Source organism: Salminus brasiliensis, chromosome 22 (genome assembly GCF_030463535.1).
Source record: "Salminus brasiliensis chromosome 22, fSalBra1.hap2, whole genome shotgun sequence".
NCBI classification, from domain to species: Eukaryota; Metazoa; Chordata; class Actinopteri; order Characiformes; family Bryconidae; genus Salminus; species Salminus brasiliensis.
The window spans coordinates 33,010,932-33,023,431 of NC_132899.1; the positions used below are offsets into that span (position 1 = coordinate 33,010,932).

General features: G+C 38.5%; 1 protein-coding gene across 11 annotated transcripts in view; it reads left to right on the forward strand.

Moving 5' to 3' along the window:
• Positions 1–12,500, forward strand: part of tanc2b (tetratricopeptide repeat, ankyrin repeat and coiled-coil containing 2b) — a 119,457-nt gene that overhangs the window by 90,033 nt on the left and 16,924 nt on the right. For all 11 annotated transcript variants that reach the window (XM_072667801.1, XM_072667800.1, XM_072667802.1 and 8 more), the window contains 13 exons: positions 1–97; positions 213–444; positions 1,037–1,206; positions 1,680–2,287; positions 3,595–3,703; positions 3,887–4,009; positions 4,508–4,744; positions 7,160–7,600; positions 7,842–7,935; positions 8,030–8,163; positions 8,618–8,741; positions 11,402–11,577; positions 11,657–11,789. The exon at positions 1–97 is cut by the window's left edge and continues 25 nt beyond it. In XM_072667801.1, the coding sequence (XP_072523902.1) occupies positions 1–97; positions 213–444; positions 1,037–1,206; positions 1,680–2,287; positions 3,595–3,703; positions 3,887–4,009; positions 4,508–4,744; positions 7,160–7,600; positions 7,842–7,935; positions 8,030–8,163; positions 8,618–8,741; positions 11,402–11,577; positions 11,657–11,789 (2,678 nt within the window). The remainder of the gene's footprint in view (positions 98–212; positions 445–1,036; positions 1,207–1,679; positions 2,288–3,594; positions 3,704–3,886; positions 4,010–4,507; positions 4,745–7,159; positions 7,601–7,841; positions 7,936–8,029; positions 8,164–8,617; positions 8,742–11,401; positions 11,578–11,656; positions 11,790–12,500) is intronic.

Sequence of the window (12,500 nt, forward strand, 5' to 3'; positions counted from 1 at the left end):
ACCTCAGCCCACCCATGGAACTCTGGGTGGGAGCTGCCCCGGGACGCCAGAGATGAGGAGGAGACAGGAGGAAGCCATGAGGAGGCTAGCATCTCAGGTACACACACACACACACACACACACACACACACACACACACACTAAGGACTCCTCAGCTCAGGATTTAATGCTAAGTGACCACCTGCGCTGCTCCTCTCCGCTGCCCCCTGCAGGTGGTGGCGTATCACTACTGCCAGGCGGACAACGCCTACACTTGCCTGGTGCCGGAGTTCGTGCACAACGTGGCGGCGCTGCTGTGCCGCTCGCCGCAGCTCAGCGCGTACAGAGAACTGCTGCTGAAGGAGCCGCACGTCCAGAGCACGCTCAGCCTGCGTTCCTGTGTCCAGGACCCCCTCACCGCCTTCAGACGAGGGGTCCTCGAGCCACTAGATGCACTTTATAAAGGTGGGAGAGTGATTGATCATGACCACAAAATCAAACACCACATTTTATTATTAATATTTATTCATTTTCACTAAATCAGGGAAACAAACAGAGAATCAGCCTGATCATACTGTATATTTTGTTAATTTAAGTAAGTAAGTAAATAAATAAATAAATAAATAATTCTACTTGATTATTTTCTCCAGCTGTTAACGTAACTGAACTAGGACTGAAATAGGACTTCTAGCTCAGCAGGTTTATTAATATGTAGAATATTTTATAGTATTTTAATAGTTTTCTATTTTTACACCCAATAAAACCTTTCACATAGTGCCGTGTTTCAGTCCAGCAGCACTGTGACCTGAAGTGATTGACGGTGTGACGGGGTGACTGGGTGATGGTGTGTGAGAAACGCCGACCGGACGGATTTTAAACTGTGTACCGACAGAACCACTGACCGCCCAGCCCTAACCGCAGTGCCCTTAACCGTGTCCGACTCTGTGGCTTACAGAACTGAACATCATGAGCCATGGTTTGTTTGTTTGTTTGTGTTAAAGTATGTGAGTAAACCGGTGTGTGTGTGTGTGTCTGTGTGTGTGTGTGTGTGTTTCAGAGAGGAAGATCACTGTAGACGAAGACCTCATCCTCCTCATAGACGGACTGAATGAAGCAGAATTCCACAAGCCCGATTACGGCGACACCATCGTCTCGTTCCTCTGTAAAACCATCAGCCGCTTCCCAGCCTGGCTCAAACTCGTAGTGACCGTCCGGACCACCCTGCAGGTAAAGCACGCCCTCACAGCAGGACCAGCAGGACCACTCACTGCGCTGCACAGAGGGTCCTCATATTGTACCAGCTGCACAATGACACGGGCTCGGGGTACGAGCCACGGGTTGGATCTGGTGGGGGGGGGCTGTAGACATTAATAAAGACGCTTAATAAAAAATAGCACGCAGAACATTTGGGATAATGCTAATTTTATAGGAGACACCTTTTAGACAGTTAGACTGCCCCATTTGTGTGTCCAATAGGCTGCTGAGGAGGGGGTTTCATAGGACAGTCCTAGCAAGGGAGTGCCTCACTGATCCTAGTCTAAAATCTGCAGCTCCTACCCTTGACTTCAGAAAATCTGAAGAAACGCTGGAGAATCAGGCGTCTACATACTTTAGGACATGTTCTGTAGATCAGCAGTGTAAAAGGAAAAGAAATGATGCTAATTAAAAAACTGACAGCTGTTGGTCATCTTTCCCGGCAGGACATCACCAAGCCTCTCCCGTTCCACCGGATCTCCCTGGACGCCCTGGAGGAGAACGATGCAATCGACCAGGACCTGCAGGGCTACATCCTGCACCGCATCCACAGCAGTGCGGAGATCCAGAACAACATCTCGCTCAACGGCAAGATGGACAACACCAGCTTCGGCAAGCTGAGCTCCCACCTGAAGGCCCTGAGCCAGGGCTCCTACCTCTACCTGAAGCTGACCTTCGACCTGATCGAGCGTGGGTACCTGGTGCTCAAGAGCTCCAGCTATAAGGTGGTTCCCGTCAGCCTGGCTGAGGTGTACCTGCTGCAGTGCAACATGCGCTTCCCCACCCAGTCGTCCTTCGAGAGGGCCCTCCCCCTGCTCAACGTGGCCCTGGCCTCGCTGCACCCGCTCACTGACGAGCAGATCTACCAGGCCATCAACGCCGGCTCCCTGCGGGGCACGCTGGACTGGGACGATTTCCAACAGAGGCTTGAGAACCTCGCCGTGTTCCTGGTGAAGAGGCGGGACGGCACGCGCATGTTCGTGCACCCCTCCTTCAGGGAGTGGCTGATTTGGAGAGAGGAAGGAGAGAAGACCAAGTTCCTGTGTGATCCCAGGTGAGGGAGGCGCTCTATAATGCTCTATAACCTTCATATGATCCACACGCTCATTCTGACAGACTGTAATACACTACAGGAAGCATAGGGGCGCTCTATAATGCTCTATAATGTTCATATGATCCACACGCTCATTCTGACAGACTGTAATACACTACAGGAAGCATAGGGGGCGCTCTATAATGCTCTATACTGCTCTATAACCTTCATATGATCCACACGCTCATTCTGACAGACTGTAATACACTACAGGAAGCATAGGTGGCGCTCTGTAATGCTCTATACTGCTCTATAACCTTCATATGATCCACACGCTCATTCTGACAGACTGTAATACACTACAGGAAGTGTAGGGGGCGCTCTATAATGCTCTATAATGTTCATATGATCCACACGCTCATTCTGACAGATTGTAATACACTACAGGAAGCGTAGGGGGCGCTCTATAATGCTCTATAATGATCATATGATCCACACGCTCACTCTGACAGACTGTAATACACTACAGGTAGAGTAGGGGGCGCTCTATAATGCTCTATAATGTTCATATGATCCACACGCTCATTCTGACAGACTGTAATACACTACAGGTAGAGTAGGGGGCGCTCTATAATGCTCTATAATGTTCATATGATCCACACGCTCATTCTGACAGACTGTAATACACTACAGGTAGAGTAGGGGGCGCTCTATAATGCTCTATAATGATCATATGATCCACACGCTCACTCTGACAGACTGTAATACACTACAGGAAGCGTAGGGGGCGCTCTATAATGCTCTATAATGATCATATGATCCACACGCTCATTCTGACAGACTGTAATACACTACAGGTAGAGTAGGGGGCGCTCTATAATGCTCTATAATGATCATATGATCCACACGCTCACTCTGACAGACTGTAATACACTACAGGTAGAGTAGGGGGCGCTCTATAATGCTCTATAATGATCATATGATCCACACGCTCATTCTGACAGACTGTAATACACTACAGGTAGAGTAGGGGGCGCTCTATAATGATCATATGATCCACACGCTCACTCTGACAGACTGTAATACACTACAGGAAGCGTAGGGGGCGCTCTATAATGCTCTATAATGATCATATGATCCACACGCTCATTCTGACAGACTGTAATACACTACAGGTAGAGTAGGGGGCGCTCTAATTCAGTGTCAGTGTTAAATAATCACTGAACTCCACCATAGAGTCGAGTGGTGTTGCACAACAGCATGATATAATGCTGGTCTTTGCCCAGACTGTCTCACTCTCCTGTATCTCTGTGCTCTCCTCTGTTCAGGAACGGCCACACGCTGCTGGCCTTCTGGTTCTCCAGACAGCAGAACAAGCTCAACAGACAGCAGACTATAGAACTAGGACACCACATTCTCAAAGCACACATATTTAAGGTAAGGTTATGCTGGATGTTAAACGCGTCACAAAAAGCACAGTGTGCGGAGGCCAAGCCACTCGCTGACGGGCTGCTCACGGCTTTCCGTTGGAAATGCAGCGTGGGTGCAGTGTCAGTATGAATGCTGTGGTGGAGCAGAGCGTGGTGCTGACAGGCGTCCCTTTTTGCTTTTCAATTCCAGGGCCTAAGTAAGAAGGTTGGGGTCTCCTCGTCCATCCTGCAGGGGCTGTGGGTGTCTTACAGCACTGAGAGTTTATCAACTGCTCTGTCCTCCCTGAGAAACCTCTACACTCCCAACATTAAGGTACGGCACTGTTCCAAAACCAGCAGAGCTGTTCGTCTACACACACACACACACACACACACACACATACTCACAGCTTGCCTAGTACCTTTACAAAAGTCCTGCCAAAATACATGAACCTACTGGCACCATGCTGCCTAATGTCAGGTGTAGGCTAGAGGGGTATAAAGCCCCCTAGCATGATCATCATCCAGCATCCTGACCTCAATAGTGCAATCAAATCCTCACAGCAATTCTCTGCTCCCAAATCCAGCAGAAAGTCTTCTTCCCTGGACAGTAGAGATGGAGAAACTTTTTTTTTAATTTTTAAATGTTTTAAATACCTTTGATTTCAGAAGAAACAACGATTGAGGAGCAGGTGTCCAAATACTTTTGTCCCTACAGTGTACATTAGTGTATATGTTCCCGGGATGCCGTGGTCAGTACCTACCTAGAGTACACGTCTCTCTGCTGGATGACCGATGTCCGTTCTTGCTTTGCGGTGTCTCTGGTGCGCAGGTGTCCCGGCTGCTGATGATGGGAGGGGCGAATGTGAACTACCGTACGGAGGTGTTGACCAACGCCCCAGTGCTGTGTGTTCATGCTCACCTGGGCTACGTGGACATGGTGAACCTGCTGCTGGAGTTCGGGGCCGGTGTGGACTCGCCGTCTGAGAGCGGAATGACCCCACTGGCCTACGCTGCTGCTGCAGGACACCTGGGGATAGTGACCACTCTCTGCAAGAAGAGAGCCAAGGTACAGTGATTAATGCTATTAGAACTCCATACTGGATATTAATGTTATTAGAGCTTCATACTGGATATTAATGTTATTAGAACTCCATACTGGATATTAATGCTATTAGAACTTCATACTGGATATTAATGCTATTAGAGCTTCATGCTGGATATTAATGCTATTAGAACTTCATACTGGATATTAATGCTATTAGAGCTTCATACTGGATATTAATGTTATTAGAACTTCATACTGGATATTAATGCTATTAGAGCTTCATACTGGATATTAATGTTATTAGAGCTTCATACTGGATATTAATGTTATTAGAGCTTCATACTGGATATTAATGTTATTAGAGATTTATACTGGATATTAATGATATTAGAACGTCATACTGGATATTAATGTTATTAGAACTTCATACTGGATATTAATGATATTAGAGCTTCATACTGGATATTAATGATATTAGAGCTTCATACTGGATATTAATGTTATTATAACTTCATACTGGATATTAATGTTATTAGAGATTCATACTGGATATTAATGTTATTAGAGATTCATACTGGATATTAATGTTATTATAACTTCATACTGGATATTAATGTTATTAGAGATTCATACTGGATATTAATGATATTAGAGCTTCAAACTGGATATTAATGTTATTATAACTTCATACTGGATATTAATGCTATTAGAGCTTCATACTGGATATTAATGTTATTAGAGCTTCATACTGGATATTAATGTTATTAGAGATTTATACTGGATATTAATGATATTAGAACGTCATACTGGATATTAATGTTATTAGAACTTCATACTGGATATTAATGTTATTAGAGCTTCATACTGGATATTAATGTTATTATAACTTCATACTGGATATTAATGTTATTAGAGATTCATACTGGATATTAATGTTATTATAACTTCATACTGGATATTAATGTTATTAGAGATTCATACTGGATATTAATGATATTAGAACGTCATACTGGATATTAATGTTATTAGAGATTCATACTGGATATTAATGTTATTAGAGCTTCATATTGGATATTAATGATATTAGAACATCATACTGGATATTAATGTTATTAGAGCTTCATACTGGATATTAATGATATTAGAGCTTCATACTGGATATTAATGCTATTAGAGCTTCATACTGGATATTAATGTTATTAGAGATTCATACTGGATATTAATGATATTAGAACGTCATACTGGATATTAATGTTATTAGAACTTCATACTGGATATTAATGATATTAGAGCTTCATACTGGATATTAATGTTATTAGAGCTTCATACTGGATATTAATGTTATTATAACTTCATACTGGATATTAATGTTATTAGAGATTCAGACTGGATATTAATGTTATTATAACTTCATACTGGATATTAATGTTATTAGAGATTCATACTGGATAATAATGATATTAGAACGTCATACTGGATATTAATGTTATTAGAGATTCATACTGAATATTAATGTTATTAGAGATTCATACTGGATATTAATGTTATTAGAGCTTTATACTGGATATTAATGATATTAGAACGTCATACTGGATATTAATGTTATTAGAGCTTAATACTGGATATTAATGTTATTATAACTTCATACTGGATATTAATGTTATTAGAGATTCATACTGGATATTAATGATATTAGAACTTCATACTGATATTAATGTTATTAGAGCTTCATACTGGATATTAATGTTATTAGAGCTTCATACTGGATATTAATGATATTAGAGCTTTATTACTAGATATTAATGTTATTAGAACTTCATATTGGATATTAATGTTATTAGAGCTTTATTACTAGATATTAATGATATTAGAGCTTCATACTGGATATTAATGTTATTAGAGCTTCATACTGGATATTAATGTTATTAGAACTTCATACTGGATATTAATGATATTAGAGCTTTATTACTAGATATTAATATTATTAGAGCTTCATACTGGATATTAATGTTATTAGAGCTTTATTACTAGATATTAATGTTATTAGAACTTCATATTGGATATTAATGTTATTAGAGCTTCATACTGGATATTAATGTTATTAGAGCCTCATTCTGGATATTAATGCTATTAGAGCTTCATACTGGATATTAATGTTATTAGAGCTTCATACTGGATATTAATGTTATTAGAGCTTCATACTGGATATTAATGTTATTAGAGCTTTATTACTAGATATTAATGTTATTAGAGCTTCATACTGGATATTAATGTTATTAGAGCTTTATTACTAGATATTAATGTTATTAGAGCTTCATACTGGATATTAATGTTATTAGAAATGTATTCTATATTTACAGTAATTCTATAGGTTATATGTATATGTTATATTTATTGTAGAGTTTTGACTTTAATTCTGTGTGTGTTTTCTTGCAGCTTGACCACCTGGACAGGAACGGTCAGTGTCCTCTGGTGCATGCAGCACTGCGGGGACACATGGAGGTGGTGAAGTTCCTGCTGCAGAGTGACTGGGGGTTTGGGGCGAATCAGCTGCTGACACCCTCGCCCACGCAGCCGCAGTCGCAGCCCTCCAGCCCGGAGCAGGCGCAGACGGACACGGAGCAGGAGGAGAGCCCGGATCAGGGAGAAAGAGAGGCTGAGGTCATCCCAGAGCAGCCCGAGGCAGAGGACGAGTCCCAGCAGAAGCTCCAGCAGCCCCAGCCTCCACAGGAGCCTCAAACCCAGCCTCAGCCTCAAACCCCGCCCCAGACCCAGACCCAGACTCAGACTCAGACAACGCCCCCGCAGTCTGCCTTCAGTAAGAGCTATGCGGTGCAGCAGGCTCTGGTAGCAGCAGCCAGTATGGGCTATATAGAGGTATATATCCGAAAATGTGTGTATATGTATATTTATTTTTATATTTGTATTGTTTGCTTAATTTTTATTTTTTTCCTATTTTACTTTGTTATTTTATTTATTTATTATTTTTTGCTTTTTTAATTGAATTTATTCCTTTTGTATTATTATTATTATTTTTTTTATTATTATTATTATTTCTTTCTTCATTTCTTACTTTACCTTTTTTCCTCTTTAATGTCCTTCATTCTCTCCCTCTCAGATTGTGTCCTACCTGCTGGACCTGCCTGAGAAGGACGAAGAGGAGACCGAGCGTGCTCAGATCAATAACTATGACTCTCTCTGGGGGGAGACAGGTAGGCTACAGAGTTCCTACAGAGCAAATCCCACACTGCATTACATCCTCACACAGAGACTGACCGCTACCTCTGACCGCTGCCTCCTCCACAGCGCTGACCGCAGCGGCGGGCCGGGGGAAGCTGGACATCTGCCGACTGCTGCTGGAGCAGGGTTCTGCTGTGGCCCAGCCAAACCGCCGGGGGCTGGTGCCTCTCTTCAGTGCTGTACGTCAGGGACACTGGCAGGTACAGAACCGTAATGTGGAAGTATGTACACTTATATACACGTGGGCATCCTGCTGCCCGTGAGGCATAGCGGACTGTAGCTCTCGCATTAGCTTCAAAACAGTATGTTAGCCTAAACTGCATTTAATCAAGTGACTCGACTAGGGTCTACTCTATAGATTATTAAACACAGCATCAGCTAATGATAAACAACCCCACCCACCACATGAGGCCGAGAACAGCGTCTACTGGAAATATACAGTGGAGACCACCGCGCTAGCTGGGCACCAAATAATACTGAGGAGATGAAGGATGAGCGGTTCCTGAGATCCCTGCAGATAAACCTGATCTGATCTGGAAGATGATTGGCAGGCTGGTGACTCAGACAGTGTGGATTAATAAAGCCGTATATTGGTCATTATATTCTCATTACTGTATGCCTCTCCTCCACCCTCTCCTCCACCCTCTCCTGCAGATTGTGGATTTGTTGCTGAGTCATGGGGCAGACGTGAACATGGCAGATAAGCAGGGCCGAACTCCCCTCATGATGGCTGCTTCAGAGGGTCATGTAGAGACAGTGGAGTACCTGTTAGCTCAAGGTGAGACACACAGCAAGTTGTCGGAGCAATTCATTACTAGTCAGTTAATTACTACACATTTCAGTGGCTTCTAATCCTGATGCTGATTATCTGTGTATTTAGTATACTCAATTTAGAAAATGTAGTTTTGGATATGTACTATACTTAATTTAGTAAATTCAGTATATTTAGGTCTGTATATTTAAGTCTGTATATTTAGGTCTGTATATTTAAGTCTGTATATTTAGTATATTTAGGTCTGTATATGTAATATATTTAAGTCTGTATATTTAGTATATTTAGGTCTGTATATGTAATATATTTAAGTCTGTATATTTAGTATATTTAGGTCTGTATATGTAGTATATTTAGGTCTGTATATGTAATATATTTAAGTCTGTATATTTAGGTCTGTATATTTAAGTCTGTATATTTAAGTCTGTATATTTAGTATATTTAGGTCTGTATATGTAATATATTTAAGTCTGTATATTTAGTATATTTAGGTCTGTATATGTAGTATATTTAGGTCTGTATATTTAAGTCTGTATATTTAGGTCTGTATATTTAGTATATTTAGGTTTGTATATTTAGTATATTTAGGTCTGTATATGTAATTTATTTAGGTCTGTATATTTAGGTCTGTATATGTAGTATATTTAGGTCTGTATATGTAATATATTTAAGTCTGTATATTTAGTATATTTAGGTCTGTATATGTAATATATTTAAGTCTGTATATTTAGTATATTTAGGTCTGTATATGTAGTATATTTAGGTCTGTATATTTAAGTCTGTATATTTAGGTCTGTATATTTAGTATATTTAGGTTTGTATATTTAGTATATTTAGGTCTGTATATGTAATTTATTTAGGTCTGTATATTTAGGTCTGTATATGTAGTATATTTAGGTCTGTATATGTAATATATTTAAGTCTGTATATTTAGTATATTTAGGTCTGTATATTTAAGTCTGTATATTTAGGTCTGTATATTTAGTATATTTAGGTCTGTATATGTAATTTATTTAGGTCTGTATATTTAAGTCTGTATATTTAGTATATTTAGGTCTGTATATGTAGTATATTTAGGTCTGTATATTTAAGTCTGTATATTTAGGTCTGTATATTTAGGTTTGTATATTTAGTATATTTAGGTCTGTATATTTAGTATATTTAAGTCTGTATATTTAGGTTTGTATATTTAGGTCTGTATATGTAATATATTTAGGTCTGTATATTTAATATATTTAGGTTTGTATATTTAGGTCTGTATATGATATATATTTAGGTTTGTATATTTAGTATATTTAGGTCTGTATATGTAATATATTTAAGTCTGTATATTTAGGTCTGTATATGTAATATATTTAGGTCTGTATATTTAGTATATTTAGGTCTGTATATGTAATATATTTAAGTCTGTATATTTAGGTTTGTATATGTAATATATTTAGGTCTGTATATTTAGTATATTTAGGTCTGTATATGTAATATATTTAAGTCTGTATATTTAGGTCTGTATATGTAATATATTTAGGTCTGTATATTTAAGTCTGTATATGATATATATTTAGGTCTGTATATTTAAGTCTGTATATGTATCATATTTAGGTCTGTATATGTATCATATTTAGGTCTGTATATGTAATATATTTAGGTCTGTATATGTAGTATATTTAGGTCTGTATATGTATCATATTTAGGTCTGTATATTTAGTATATTTAGGTCTGTATATGTAGTATATTTAGGTCTGTATATGTAGTATATTTAGGTCTGTATATTTAAGTCTGTATATTTAGTATATTTAGGTCTGTATATTTAAGTCTGTATATTTAGTATATTTAGGTCTGTATATGTAGTATATTTAGGTCTGTATATTTAAGTCTGTATATTTAGGTCTGTATATTTAAGTCTGTATATTTAGGTCTGTATATTTAAGTCTGTATATTTAAGTCTGTATATGTATCATATTTAGGTCTGTATATGTAGTATATTTAGGTCTGTATATGTAATATATTTAGGTCTGTATATGTAATATATTTAGGTCTGTATATGTAGTATATTTAGGTCTGTATATGTATCATATTTAGGTCTGTATATGTATCATATTTAGGTCTGTATATTTAGTATATTTAGGTCTGTATATTTAGTATATTTAGGTCTGTATATGTATCATATTTAGGTCTGTATATGTAATATATTTAGGTCTGTATATGTAGTATATTTAGGTCTGTATATGTAATATATTTAGGTCTGTATATGTAGTATATTTAGGTCTGTATATGTAATATATTTAGGTCTGTATATGTAGTATATTTAGGTCTGTATATGTATCATATTTAGGTCTGTATATGTATCATATTTAGGTCTGTATATGTAATATATTTAGGTCTGTATATGTATCATATTTAGGTCTGTATATGTAATATATTTAGGTCTGTATATGTAATATATTTAGGTCTGTATATGTAGTATATTTAGGTCTGTACATTAGTGCTATCTTGTTGTAGAGGAATGATGTAAACCTCACCTGAAGCATTTCAGTGAATGAATGTTTAGTCAAATGTCCATCAAATCTGAACTTCTGATGCCGGTTATTTATATATTTAATATATTAAAGCATATGAAAGATCTGGATGCAGGGTTATGTCTTTACCTGCTTCTCACGATTCTGCAGGTGCATCGATGCCACTAATGGATAAGGAGGGACTTACTGCTCTAAGCTGGGCGTGTCTAAAAGGACACTTGCCTGTGGTTCGCTGTCTGGTAGAGAGGGGCGCGGCCACAGACCATGCTGACAAGAATGGACGCACACCTCTCGACCTGGCGGCCTTTTACGGAGATGCCGACGTGGTGAGTGTCCCACACAGAACTGCCAGGCATGACGGAGTACTTTTGCTACTGGCCACTGAGAAAGCCCTCTGTGTCTCAGGTGCAGTTCCTGGTGGATCAGGGGGCGCTGATTGAGCATGTGGACTACAGCGGGATGCGCCCCCTGGACCGGGCTGTGGGCTGCAGGAACACGTCCGTGGTGGTGGCCCTCCTCAAGAAAGGAGCCAAGATCGGTATGTGTGAGGGATGGGCTCAGCCTACCGTACAAACTGTTGGATCAGTACAGCTAATAAACAACAGCAGCTACACAAACACTGTAAACACACTCATGTTTGGGGTGTACTCTCACTAGGCAGGCTGTACCGAGCCCGAGCCCGTTTCCCCCTTCAGAGTCTTGTTCAGTTATTACTGTTACTATTATTACTTGTAGTATCTGTGGTATATAATAATAACAATAATAATAGTAATATTTTTAGTAGTAGTAATAGCTGTTTGTTATAATAATCTATTATTTTGTATAATATGGTATTTTTATATTATTTTTAGCATTATTATTTTTATGTTTATTATTAGTAGTAATAATAGTAGCAATGGTATTTAATAATCTATTGTTTTTATTAGTAGTTGTAGCAGTGGTATATTATATTGTATTTTTATATAATATTTTAGCATTATTATTATGTTTATTAATTATAGTAATAATAGTAGCAGTGCTATTTAATAATCGATTGTTTGTACTATTAGTAGTAGAGGCAGTGGTGTAATAGTCATAAAAATAATAGTAATAATAATAATAATAAAAAATATTATTTATTAGTAGTTAGTAGTAGTAGAAGCAGTGATATATCTATCATTAATATATCTATTAAATATGTTAATAGCAGTAGTAGTAGCAGTGGTATTATAATCAGGATAATAATAATAATAATTTATTATTTTTGTTG